This window comes from Myotis lucifugus, unplaced genomic scaffold (genome assembly GCF_000147115.1).
Source record: "Myotis lucifugus unplaced genomic scaffold, Myoluc2.0 scaffold_44, whole genome shotgun sequence".
In the NCBI taxonomy this organism is placed as follows: domain Eukaryota; kingdom Metazoa; phylum Chordata; class Mammalia; order Chiroptera; family Vespertilionidae; genus Myotis; species Myotis lucifugus.
Genome location: NW_005871092.1, coordinates 2,409,552 through 2,423,262, shown reverse-complemented (window position 1 = coordinate 2,423,262; position 13,711 = coordinate 2,409,552). Strand labels below are relative to the sequence as shown.

General features: G+C 49.7%; 1 protein-coding gene across 3 annotated transcripts in view; it reads left to right on the top strand.

Moving 5' to 3' along the window:
• XPNPEP1 (X-prolyl aminopeptidase 1) overlaps positions 1–13,711 on the top strand; it is a 38,434-nt gene that overhangs the window by 14,606 nt on the left and 10,117 nt on the right. For 2 of the 3 annotated variants that reach the window (XM_023753347.1, XM_023753348.1), the window contains exons 5-14: positions 1,332–1,424; positions 1,747–1,890; positions 3,565–3,660; positions 5,768–5,849; positions 7,203–7,413; positions 9,125–9,214; positions 9,837–9,887; positions 11,091–11,149; positions 11,267–11,344; positions 12,926–12,997. In XM_023753347.1, coding sequence (XP_023609115.1) covers positions 1,332–1,424; positions 1,747–1,890; positions 3,565–3,660; positions 5,768–5,849; positions 7,203–7,413; positions 9,125–9,214; positions 9,837–9,887; positions 11,091–11,149; positions 11,267–11,344; positions 12,926–12,997 — 976 coding nt within the window. The remainder of the gene's footprint in view (positions 1–1,331; positions 1,425–1,746; positions 1,891–3,564; positions 3,661–5,767; positions 5,850–7,202; positions 7,414–9,124; positions 9,215–9,836; positions 9,888–11,090; positions 11,150–11,266; positions 11,345–12,925; positions 12,998–13,711) is intronic. The other variant, XM_023753349.1, reaches the window with a different exon arrangement.

Genomic DNA, 13,711 nt, shown 5'->3' with positions numbered 1-13,711 from the left:
TGAGGTGTGGGCATCTCTCCTAAGGGCCCAGAGCTCTAGCTGTGAGTTCTGGGAGCACTCTGGGGGTCAGGTGTCCAAGGAGCGATACTGTCTGCCCACTCCTTGAAGTGGGGTGTGGTGGCCCCGAGGCATGAGGCCTTGTTCCTTCCAAGCCCCCCTCTAGTTTCTTCTCTGAGACTTCTCTTCCCTAAGCCCCCCTTTCCTCAGGCGACTCTCCTGTTGGGAGATTCTGGTGGGTTTGGTTGCTGAGTGATTCATCCTTTGGCTTTGCCAAGTATCTGTCTGCCAGGGGAGGACACGATTTCATCCTGTGAAAGTTATGCTCAGGCATTAAAGAAACGTCGTTCAAAAGTGGCTTGTTTAGCAGTTTGGAAAAAAATAGGAAAGAATCAAATAGCAAAATAACAACCCAGTCCCAGCTTCCAGGAAGTTTTGTAGAACTTATTCATGAGCTCATTTCCTTTTAAACCTTTGAACTTCCCTTCTGTGGTTACGAGGTTATCAGTGCTCAGTAGAGAAACTAGTAAAGATAAGCACTGTTGTAGAATATGTGCACTTTCACTCTAAATATGCATATATTTTACCGAGTTATTAATTGGTTAGCCAAAGTCTGACTGAAAACGTATACATCCCAAACATAGATGGCTTGGATGAAAGAAAAACTGGAATATCTTGAAGCTTCCTTGGTGTTCTAAGGGTAACCTCTTAGAAACAGAAAGGCTGCTTTCTCTGGAGTTGGGAAGTCCTGGGAGCCTGGTTAAGGATGGTGGTGTGTCCCCCTTGGGATCTCAGGAAAGATTTTTTTGCTGCTGAGACTCGTGCGTAGCCCTCTAGTCAGGCCTGGCTGGGGACAGGCTCTGCTCTCCTCAATGCTGCCTTCCAGATGATGGGAGGGCCCTGGGGCGTGTGTTCCCCTTACCTGGTGTGGGATGTAAGGGGAGCTCCCAGTCCCCGGCCTTCACCCTATCGCCACCCACATTCTCACCCAGTGACCAGCCTTTGATGAGGTGACTGAGGGCTGGTGAGATGATATTCACTCTGACACAGTGTACCTATGACGCAGTGTTCCCAGGATGCCACTTTCACCAGGGTTTTATGAGAATCCTGCTGCTTTCCTTCTTCTCTCTCACCGTTATCTTACGCTTCCCTTACAGACCGTCTTACACTTCCCACAGCCTTCCCGCGGTCAGGGAGGCTCAGATTGTCCAGTCCTGCCAGTCCACCCTAGAGGCGCTCAGTGACCACCCTGCGGTCATGCTCTGCATCCTTCTGGGTAGGACCTGAGCCTGGGCCCCCTGGGACTTGTTTCTCATCAGTTCTTCCCTCTGTAGGTCTGAAGGACACGCCAACTCAGGAAGACTGGCTGGTGAGTGTGCTTCCGGAAGGATCCAGGGTTGGTGTGGACCCCCTGATCATTCCTACAGGTGAGTGCGCGGGGGCCTTCCACTCGGGGGAGGAAGTGGGCTCTCGGTGCCTCTCCGCCCTCCTTGCTTGCTCGGGGGCTGTGGAATATTTGTGGGCTCAGCACGACTCGATATCGCAATAAAGGTCATGGTGAGGAGATGAATTCTGGCATCAAGGCCAGGGGAGGCCATTGGTGGTGAAGGCGTCCTTTTACAGTTCTCATCCCGCACACCCAGCGCAGGGCCCCAGCAGGATCGCTTTTCAGAGGGGGCCGGGCTCTCCAGGCCCTGCTGCCTGTTCTGGGCATCCCGTTCATGGCTGGGCCGGTGTGCTTCCCCTCAGATTACTGGAAGAAGATGGCCAAGGTCCTGCGAAGCGCCGGCCACCACCTCATTCCTGTCAAGGAGAACCTGGTGGACAAGATCTGGACAGACCGTCCTGAGCGCCCGTGCAAGCCCCTCCTCACTCTGGGCCTGGATTACACAGGTCAGAACCGCAGCTGCGCCCAGCAGGGCCTCCCGCCATCGTCCCCTCCCCCTGTCCCCAGGTCTCCATCCGGGTCCTCTGAGTCAAAGTCAAGGCTGAGTGATGGGAGGTTTTTGCCCCGCCCTGGTCCAGTGGGGCATTTGACGAAAGCAGAAGCTTTATTTATTTCCACTGTTGCCACCTACTCACCACTTACTTTGTCAGAGTTTATTCCTGCAAAGCTCTTGGGGCAGACTTTGGGTGCCGCTAAGATGTTTACTTATTTCGTTTTGTTTTTACCACTTAGTTGCTCACTGCCCCTGAAGCTGTCTTATACTGGTTTCTAGGTGCCACTTCCTTTTCTTCTGCTGGCATTTTGTGGGCTTACCTTCCTAGGCCCCCTGCCCTCTTGTACCTTCTGCTTCCCAGTTTTGGGGTGTGGGTAGTGGCCTGTGTAATAGTGGTGGGTGAGGAGAAGGTTCTGTGAGAGTTTGTAGGGATGGAAGTGTGGGTTTATGGGACAGTGAGGGGCGCAGAGGGGAAGGCCTGGGAGGTGGGGCTGCTGGGGAGGGAGCCTTGCTGCAGACACAGAGACGAGAGGTGGAAGGGGGATGTCTGGAATGCAGGCAGATTGCCCAGAGGGGTCCTGGGAAGAAAGCATTACAGCCGGGACTCTCAGCCAAGTTTTAAATCACATTCCTGTGCTGAGCTTCAAAGCAGCGTTTGGTTGTGGGGGCAGCCCCAGCTCTCTCTCCTTGTGATGCCCTCACTGAGGGTATAGCAGATCGTGGGGGGATGGGTCCACTGAGGGGCCCAGGTCAGCTAAACATTTTCCATCAGCGTATTTTGAATTTTTTTTCAAAACTGAAGCAGAGGCTCTGGCCTATTGCTTGTGGGAGAGGGGAGAACAAATGTTGCTGGTAAAACTTCTGTTCAGCAAACATTTGAGTGCAGGATAGCATGCGAGGTGCTGGGTGAATAGGACAGATGCCTATCCTGTGCACAGGTGGCTGTAACCAGAGTTACAAGTGCTGCTTGATGGTGGGTGATGGTAGTGGTGGTGGTGGGGAAGGGGGGTTTAATCCTGGGGAGCAGCAGGGAGCCTTTATCCTACAGGGCAGGTGTGATTGGAAGCGATAGTCACACGGAGTCAGGCTGCAGAGGACCCTGTGGTCCTAGCACCGACAGATGAGCCTTGCTGCTCCAGGAATGTAAGTGGTGGATGGTACTCCCCTGACCTCTGAGACTGGATGAGTTCTCTCTGCAGGGGAGTGTGTTTTCAATGCTCCCAGGGCTTCCTCTGTTGCACTGATTTTTATACAATAGTGCAACTAATGGCTGGTTTAATTGCCTGTCCTCCCTTCTAGACTTGGAAGCCCCGTGAGGGCAGGGACTGGGTGTAGCTCAGAGCTGTGACAGCAGTGACCAGCACGGCCCGGCAGATATCTATGCCTGGGAAGTTTGATGCTTCATAGACATTTGCTGGATAAACACATGAATTCGTTTTGCTGGCGAGGTCATCAGGGCTCTCGCGGGTCAAGTGGCCGGGACAGTCACACCTCTTGTGTAGGGCTTGATTGCAGGTTTCCGTCTGCTCGCACAACACGCTCCCTGGGATGTGGCGCCGGCTAAGAATGTCTGGGACGCGGGTCCCGGGACTAGGGCTGGAGTGGCAAGCCCGTGTGTTTTTTGCAGGCATCTCCTGGAAGGACAAGGTTGCGGACCTTCGGTTGAAAATGGCCGAGAGGAACGTGGTGTGGTTTGTGGTCACCGCCCTGGATGAGATCGCGTGTGAGTGCCGGGTGGGCATGTTGCCTCATCTCTCCTTTGGCTCTCTGGGAATGCGTGTTCTCAGGCCACACAGCTCTCTGAGTGGCCAGGGAATACCGAGGAGACTGTGTCACCAAATGGTTATACATATGCCAAGTCGGATGGAGAAGGAGTTATCGGGAGCGGGGGAGGGCGGGTAGCCTGGCCCTGAGCAGTGTTTCTCCGAGGCTGGTGCCAAATCTGTGGAGGCGCCCACCTCGGGCCAGTTTCCCGGGACTGGAACACCTGTGAGCGAGGAAGTCTGCTCCCCACATTGTGTACCTGCCAGCATTCATGTCTCTCTACAGAGGGACAAGTGCTGTCATAGGAGACATTTTTACTTTATCTGCTTATCCTGTGGTGCCCTAAGTTCTTTACAGTGAGAATATTCTAGAACTATTTCTACCTCAGAAAACTTAGGAACTGAAAAAGGTCTCCGTGAAGCCTTTTGATAGAGTAGCCGTTTCTCAAATTTTAAACCTTGAATGACCCGCATGTAATTATTCAGTACCTTCTGTTATCTCCCAGAACTGAAGGCATCTGTTCTGTCTGCCGTGTTCTGACTAGATTTGACCCAGGGTAGCTGAGAAGAGGCACTGCCTTCACTTTTTATTTTCTCACGAGTGAGAGCCCCGATAGTCCCCAGCCCCAAACTTTGTCAACTGTATCAGTGTTTACGTCCCGAATTAACTTCATAACCTCAGCACCCGAGAAGGTAACAGATAAAGCTAATTTCTCCCCTTTGTTACTAAAAAGCCACACATTCCCATTGTGGAAAATGCAGAGGAAGTAGAAAGAAGAAAAAAAAATCACCAATAATCCTGTTTCCCAGAGATAATCACTTTGAACATTCTGTGCATATATATAATTTGGTAGCTTGATTTTAAAAAATGTATCAGTATACTGTAAGCATGTAAAAGCATGATTTCAAAGGATTCTTACATATCCTAGCATGGGTTATACCACCATTTACTTAACCGTTCCCCTAAGGATGACCTTTGGTTATTTCCAATATTCCCACGATTTTAGTATGATGCTTCCATCAAAATCTTGGTGCATCAAAATTTGGGTCTTAGTTTCTGATCATTTTCTTCCTCTTTCGGGTAGGCTTTTAGTGGTGGTATTACAGAATAGAGAATATGTGTGCGTGGTAGGCCTGGACCTAACCTTGCCATTTACCTGCCAGGAAGGTTGTACAGGGCCATGTGAGTAGGCCCCTCGTGCCACAGTCTGGCCAGCCCAGGCACCATCTTTTTTCTTTTCTTTTTTCTTAAAGTGCTAGTTTAGTCTGATAGACAAGAACTGTTGCCTCATTGCTTTACTTTGAGAAGCCGTTCTTTTAAAATAGAGGCAGCACTTTTTGCACCAGGTCTCGTAGCACTCTGGCCCTCAGGAGAGAGAGCATTAGGCAACTGGAGGCCCAGCGACCAGAGCTGTGCTCTCTGCCTGTCCTTCTAGTTTCTCAGACAGCAGTGACCTCACCAAACCCCCTGAGGCTGGCTGTGCGCCGGTCTCTACCCAGCGGCTGCAGGGCTAACCCCTGGGTGGGCCGCAGGCTCAGGTTTCATCGTGGGCCCCTCTGACTCACGCTTTTGTTCCTCTGCCGGGAAGCTCCGCCTCCGCGGGGCTCCGTGACCCTGTCCTGAGGGCCTCCTGGGTGGGTCTCAGTTCTGCACCCTCCGTTGTTTGCCTCGGAAGGGAGACAGTGCTTGGCTCCTTCCCCGTTAGCTGGGAGTGCCAGAGGTTGTCTGCGGTCAGGCCTGGCGGGTCACCACCAGGCGGACCATTGCCACTCTTTGTTTGAAGGGCATTTCTTGTGTTTTCTGACTAATAACTCCTCCATTCCCTCCTTGGGCCAGCGAGGCGGCAGCTTAAGAAACAGTTCTGGCGCCCTCGTTTGGCGGACACGAGCAACTGCAGCCCAGAGATGGAAGCAGGAAGTGAGGTGCCTGCCTTTTTGAGATGCCTTGAGCCCTTCCACTGCGAGCCACAGCTCTCACCTCCCCTGCGAGGCACCCCTTCAAATCTCCCCTCAGGCGGTGACAGGGACTTGTGTTTTTTTTGTGTGTGTGTGTGTGTGTGTTTTTAGGGCTGTTCAATCTCCGAGGATCAGATGTGGAGCACAATCCAGTATTTTTCTCCTACGCAATCATAGGACTAGAGACCATCAAGTGAGTCTGCCCCACAGCACCTCGGGGCCCCAGTGTCCCCTTTCTGATTGGGCCCCCCAGCCTCTGCCTCACATTTGCTCTTCCTCTTCCTGCCCCCCTGTCCCTTCCCCCCTCTTGCCTTCGTTAACAGCAGGTATTTATATCCTGCCTCTGTCCCAGATGATTTGAAATCTAGGAAAGTCGCCATAGTATTATGGGATAAAAGAATAAGTAGGCAAGGACATCCAAACAAAACCAAGTGAGGTTAGTTCCCAGAATTCCTGCTGTAAAGTCTTGTTCAGGCCACACATCTGATTCCAAGTTTTCGAGCAGCCAGTGCAAGGGGGTGTAAGGCCCTGTTACACAATCCTGGGTTCACGTGCAAATAAACCCAGTCACTTTGGAGGTCAGAATGACGCTGGAAGACCCCTTGAGTGACACCTCCTCAAATCATAGTTGATCTTGTAAAGTTGCCTGCGGCCTTCCTGCCGTTACTCTTCTATTGGGATGGCTTATTACATGCAGACAACATATTTACTGAGTGCCTGTTTGTGCTAGGGTCTCTATTGGGTGCTGGAGTGAATGAGACAGACCAGGTCCCGGGTTAGAGTTGGGGAGATAGTGTCTCCTCAGGGGATTTGGGCACCTACGTAGGGACCAGCTGGTCAGTAGGGTGGATACAGGTGTTATAGGAGGAGCCTGAGCTAGACGTGGGGTCAGGAGCCTCTTGGGGAGAGCAAAGCAGAGAGTAAGGGTTCATGTGAGTTGGCTAGGTGAATGGTGGTGATCTAAGCATGGGGAACAGCATTTCCGAGCCTCTGGGCAGGAGAGAGCACAGTGTGTGTGGAGGACCCAGAGGAGTCAGTGTGGTTGGAACATAGAGTATAAGGCCAAAAGGTGAGCAGAGGCCACATGTCCCGAGGGCCCTGTGGGATCACAGGGATCAGCCTTATAAATTATCAAGAATTCTGGCTGTGACAAACAGGGTGGGAAGGAAGGCTGGAGGCAGGGAAACCAGGTAGGAGGCTGAGAGATGCCAGTGGCCTGAACAAGGGCAGTGACTGGGACAGGCTGGAGCTAAAGCTGGACAGATATGATAGCCTTTTAGACTATTGGTCTAAAGAGCTTAAGGAGGGAAGGAGGGGCATCAAGGAAGACTGTGCCCAGGTCCTGACTTGGGGAATTGGGTGGATGGTGACAGTACACACTGGGACAGTGTACACAGCCCGCAGAGCAGGACTTGGGAAAGGAATGGGGAGGAAGGAGAAGCTGCCTGGTGTTGATTGCCAGAGGGCCGAGCCTGTTGCCTGTGGGTCTGTGCTCCCATCCATGAGCCCTCCTCTTTCTGTCGCCTCACTTGTGGCCCCTCTGCAGGCTCTTCATTGACGGTGACCGCATAGATGCCCCCAGCGTGAAGGAGCACCTACTGCTTGACTTGAGCCTGGAAGCTGAGTACAGAATCCAGGTGCTTCCCTACAAGTCCATCTTGAATGAGCTCAAGGCTCTGTGCACCAACCTCTCCCCGAAGGAGAAGGTGTGGGTCAGCGACAAGGCCAGCTACGCTGTGAGCGAGGCCATCCCCAAGGTTGGTAGCCCCACTGAAGCCCAGATAAACCCTGCCACACTCCACGGGCCGGCCCCTCCCCACTTCTGGCATCGCATAGCCTTGTCTCTGAAGCAGAGGTCGGTCAGGCAGACCCCCAGGACTGGCTGTGGGGTCGGAGCCATCCTGAGAGTCTCAGGGCCCTTAGAGCCCACCGGGTCCTGTGCTTTCCAGAGGGTGGTACGAAAGACGGTCTTAGTTGGTACACATTAATACTTTGGTTTATTTAAAGGTATCCGCTTTCAAAGTGTTTTAGTGTGTGCTAGGAAAAATATAACCAGCATGTGATAGCGTGATATAAAGATTATTTCTTAAGACAAAGTTGAGTTTAAGAAACAAAGTTGATTTAAAGATAGTTTAAAGAAAAGCTTTAAGGAAACGAGAGAGCAGGGGGTAGGCAGCCAGGGTAAGAGCTGTGCAGGTGGTATGAGAAAACCTGAAGTTTGGGGAACATAACTCCACCCCCAGCCCCCCAACATCTTATAAGTAAGAAGACCTGAGGCCCAGAGAAGCTTTGGGAATTGGCAACTTGTCAAAGGTCAAATAATAGTGGTAGCCCTGCCCTCGACTGAGCTTCTGCTGGGCGATACCTGTCCCTTCATTTTAATTGGGGCCCGGGGCAGGACTGGAGTCCAAACCACCTGAAATGTCAGCGTTCTGTCCTCCCTGGGCCTCTGGCCGCCAGGTGGCCATTGACAAGCCCAGGCCTGGGCCTCTAGACCTGGCTTGTCATCACACCCCTGCCACCGTCACACTGTGAGCCACTCAGTTACCCAGAGCTTTTCTTCCTTGACGTAAGTGGGGATCACGCCTGCCTTCTCTGTGTGAGAGAGAATAACAAGAGTGGAGGGAGCAAAGCCCGTTGAGAAGCTCTGTGCAAGTGTGAGGTGGTCCTGATCCCCTCTCCCTATAACACAGGCTGGATTCAACCTTGTTCTCAAATGGGGAAGGGTTTTCCCAGCCCTTCAAGGTCAGAACATGAATAGTACTGATGTGTGAGCCCTGAGCGAGAAGGGGAAGGAGCAGGAGCCCTCCCTCATCAGTCATGTGTGTCCCCAGACATTGGAAAAAGCCTCCTTTGTGCAGCAATAAAGGGGTTATTTCAGTCTAACCTTGATCCCTTAGGGAACTCTCACCACAACTATGGAAGCTTGAAAAGCAATATCTTGCTGATCTGGCAGCCAGCAGTCTCAAAGAGCTCAGGGGGTAGGTGATAGAAAAGAAATACCTTGCTTGATGTACTTCATTTTTTTTAAAAATAGATTTTTAGTGATTTCAGAGAAGAAGGGAGAGGGAGAGAAAGATAGAAACACCAATGATGAGAGAGAATCGTTGATCGGCTGCCTCCCGCACGCCCCACACTGGGAATCGATCCCGCAACCCAGGCATGTGCCTGACTGGGAATTGAATCTCAACCTCCTGGTTCATAGGTCAATGCTCAACCGCTGAGCCACGCCGGATGGGCTATTTCATCTTTTTTGATGAACTCACAAGCCCCTTTCATTATGCTCAGTCATCAACCAGTAGAAGCAGGTCCTTGAATCCCATGGCTTGGCCAGCTTGAGGGGGTCCTGAGTGGAAGTTCTTCCAATGGTTTGTCTGAAGTGTGGTGTGCCAGGAGAAGAGGTGGTTGCCTTGGTCTGGGTGAGAGGAGCCAACCTCGATCTTCCATCCTACTGCCCTTTGCCCCTAGGAGCATCGCTGCTGTATGCCTTACACCCCCATCTGCATTGCCAAAGCTGTGAAGAATTCTGCCGAATCAGAAGGCATGAGGCGAGCTCATGTGAGTAAGGCAGCCTGTGCAGAAGAGGGGATGTGTGGTGGTCCGAAGGCCCAGCTCCTCACCTGCTCTGTGGCCTTGAGCTTGGCACAAGGCTGGAGCCTCTCTGAGCCTTCTAGAGTTAATGAGAGAATGAGATAAAGCACTTGATGGGCTAGATCTTGACAAACTATAACGTACAACACAAAAAGAGATATTGACGATGATAGTTTAGATGATGGTGATGATGACGAAGATGAAAATGAAGAAGGCGAAGCCTCTTAAAGGGCCCAGATTGTGTTTCAAAGCCAACGGAGGGCCTAGAAAGATTTGGGGCCCAGAGATAGCTTTCGGCAGTGGCCTGTCTTTTCTGGCCCCTGTAGGATAGGAGTGAACCTGCCGAGGGAGCTGCATGTGCTCTGAGGGGGGTCCTTCCTCGCTGTACCTGAACTGCTGGGCAGCAGAGCAGCCTGTCCCTGATAGGGGAATTGCTGCAGACTTGTCGCAGGAAATGCATGTCGAGTCCCAATTGCTGATGGGTTGTGCCCTGCAGATACAGCCCTCTCTGTATCCTGTTAGGACTAGGTTCTGAAACTGCGATTTGATTTTCAGCAATATTTAAAAAATGTCTCTATTGTTTGCACAGATTAAAGATGCTGTTGCCCTCTGTGAACTCTTTAACTGGCTGGAGAAAGAGGTTGGTTTTTAGTCTTTGTTTAATAAATGGATACAGATTGTCCAGGAATTAATATGTGTGATTCTGACCAAGGCACCTTCTGTGCTCTGGTGTTCACGGTGTCTAAGATCTGGATCTGATTTTAGTCCTCTCTTTTAATAGTTTTATTTTTCTTTCTGGAAATTTGCTCTGTGTGTGTTTAAAAATTCTTTGTTTTATTTTTTTATATTTTACTGATTTCAGAGAAGAAAGGAGAGGGAGAGAGAGATAGAAACATCAATGATAAGAGAGAATTATTGATCAACTGCCTCCTGTACACCCCATACTGGGGATCAAGCCCGCAACCCAGGTATGTGCCCCAACCGGGAATTGAACCATGACCTCCTGGTTCATAGGTCAATGCTCAATCACTGAGCCAAGCTGGCCGGGCTCTTTGTGTACATTTTGAACATCATTTTAAGCCATTAAACTTTTTATGTTAATTCCTGCCCTTTCACTCCCCGTGGTTGACAGGAGGGTTGTTTCTTTGTGCTATTATTGCATAATATCAGATTCCCTTTAAATATTAAAAGTACTTTAAATTGGAAAAAGAAAATACCATCCTTATTGCCACCAGTGTGACTATTTTTCTCTCCGCTGGCTATTGTTCATCTGTGTAAATCATTTTTTCATTGTAAATCATTTTCACACAATTCTCAGTATGCAAATAAGATTTTGTTTTGTTTATTTTATTTACTTGGCATCATAGTGTGAGCATTTTCCATGTGCTTTGAGGCTTTTAAGCAATGATTTAAATGGAGACTGCATTTAGTGGCTAGACTGATTTAATTACCCATTCCTCCTATTTCAGATGTTTAGATTGTTTTGAATTTTTTTTTGCTATTATCAGTAACCCTGTAATAATATCATCATTCTTATCGTTATTATTTATTTTGGATGACTTTCGTAGGAGGGGATGCTTTAGAATTTGTTAAACTTAGATGCATTATGTTTTGGGAGGTGCCAGATGTAACCCTGAGGTATAAAATAGTGAGTGGAAAACTAGATAGAACCTTCACCTTGGATGGCTTTGGTGAGAGCCTTTGGAAATGCCTTCCTCGTTAAAGATGAGACCTAATCTGCATCCTATACATTGGACAGTGGGACATGGGCGCTGAGGAAGAAGTAAGCTTTCAGTATACCCTCTTTAATATGGATACACATGGACGGTCACTTCCTTGTTAGGTGCCCAAAGGTGGCGTGACAGAGATCTCAGCTGCCGACAAAGCGGAGGAATTTCGCAGGTGAGGGTCTGTGAGGGTCCCGGGAACCTTGTGCTCATCTCCTTGGCGACTTAAATGAGGCTGGGAGGGCCCTGATTCTCGGCACAGTAACAGACTCCGTGTGTCTTTCTGCTCCAGGCAACAGGCTGACTTTGTGGACCTGAGCTTCCCAACGATTTCCAGTACGGGACCCAACGGTGCCATCATTCACTACGCGTAAGGCCGCCGAGGAGCCCGCTGCCTGGCTTTGCGGCTGCTCCTGCACAGGGGCTGAGCAGGGGAGGCCCCGTGCCCACCCCTGTGTGTCCCCTGACACGGTTCCTCTATGGGCAGTAAGACCTTAAGGTCTTATTTTCTCTAAATGCCCCAGTCTCTGCCTCCGGGAACCTCCTCTTAGGCTCAGATGTATGGCATTGACGGTCTTCACGGGTAGTCAAACAGTTGTCCCTCCCTCCTCTCTAAGGCGGCAGAAGCTGTGTTCAGAGCCCTTGGGTCTTGATGATTAGAATTTTTTAGTGTGTGTGTTTCCCTATAATGGCAGCTTTCCCTGATGCACTAGTCCTAAAAAACTCCATACTAAAAAAGCTTATCACTACGTTGTGGAACACCCTGTTATGGATGGGGAAGTAATCAGCACCTCCTTTTCCCTCTCTGTGGGCTTGAAGCCTGGCACCCCAGCATTTGGGGATTTTCCAGGAGACCCGCCAGCCCATGGGCCAAGAGCCGAGCATCCCTGCCAGACAAGAGGGGTGCTGCTAGGTTCAGGGTGCTGCCCTGGGGCACAGGTCCCCCACCCCCTTTTTGATCATTCCTTTTCGAGTTTCTGGTCTTGGGGCAAATTCTGAAGCTGTGCGTGGGAGCTCGTCACAGATGTGATTGCACAGTTCTCTCGCATGCATGCCTCTGTTCCAACATTAAAATGTCAAAAGGACTCCAGCTTTTGTCTTATGTTTCACTTAGGTGATAAATTTCCTGGCTGGACACTATCCTAGAATTTCCAGATAATTAACACATTAAAACATTTCAGAGCAAGGGTGGGGATTTGCTTCTCCTCCTTCATTGCCAAGGAGGGGGTGATGCTTGGAAATAAAGGAGCACCTCTCTCAGCGGCAGGGCGGAGCCCTGGACTGCTCCCATCCCTTTTTAGCATCTCTCAGGGCAGTGACATTATGTGGAAAAAGGCACGAGGAACTGAGATCACTTTTTAAAAATACCTCATGCTCATTTGAAAAAAGTGCTGCGGCATAAGAGCATCATGATCCATCCCTTTTCACAGCAAAAATCCCTTGTAGTTTTTCTCCCAAATGGAGCCATTCACCTGCCTGTCTGGTGGTCTGAGAAGCAAGTGAGGAGGCACCCGATGGGGTGAGCACTGAGGGAGGGACATGGAGCTGAGACAGGGGCCTACACCCAGAGATAAGCGACTCTAGGTTCTCTCTGCCTAGTTCTCAAGACTCTAGTTTGGCCCCGTTGTGTCTATGGATAATTATTTTTGTAGCTTTTACAATGATCTCACAAATACCTATTTTGTTCCAGACACAAATGGAGATAGGCATAAAGAAGTATGTTATTCTTCCTTTTCTTGGCTCTTTCTCTAGTTGGGGAACTAGGTTGACTGGGTCTTTAAATAGTGAAAGTTTAATATTAGTTGGAATAATTAAGTTATTGAGCAACTTACTTTTAAAATATCGTTTCAGACTTACTTATGTTGTAAGAATAGTATGAAATGTGCCCTCCTCCTGAACTTAGCAAGTGAATACATTTGTGGAGTAATTAATTTTTTATTTACTTCTGTAGGCCGGTCCCTGAGACGAACAGGACCTTGTCGCTTGATGAGGTGTACCTCATTGACTCGGGTGCTCAATACAAGTAAGTGAAATGGGGCTGTTCCCTTAACTAGACAAAGTGTGAATGCAAGGATGGTCCAATGTGTAGAACTCCACTCTGTTGAGTCAAGGCATTTGAGTAGGGGGACGAGCCAATCTCCAGCCGAGAGCTCAGCTGGTCATCTCATTCTGGATCGGACATTAATGAAGTCTTTCCCATGTCTCCCCCCCCCCCCCACCCCTCTCTAGAATAGTTTATTAACTCTATATCAGTTTGCTTTAAAGAACATATAGCTATGATTTTTTAAATTTAATTTTGTTTTATTGTTTAAGGTATTACAAATAGTAGTACATATGTCTCCTTTTTTTTTTTTTTCCCCACTGACCTCCCCGCTGGCCTCGCCTACCCCCCAGGTCTTTCCCATGTCTTGTCCTGTTTTTCACCCCTGGTTGACATAGCTCAGTTGTGACTCTCTTCCACAAAAGACTGTTTGACAGAAACATTAAGCCCTTGGCCGGAAATTGTTAAATACTAAATAAATAACTGAAAGCGAGCTTTCAGAACCACTGCAAAGTCTTCTGCCCCCGCCCGTGAACTTCCTGCTGTCTCCCTGGCCTTGCAGCGGTCCAGGGCCTTGGGAAGTGAGGGCATGACTTTGAATGAATGAATGAGAAATGAAGGTTGCTCCTGAATTTCTGAATTTCCTTCTTCATGTCTTGCTGCTTTCATCGTCATCCCCTAGAATAGTTTATCAGA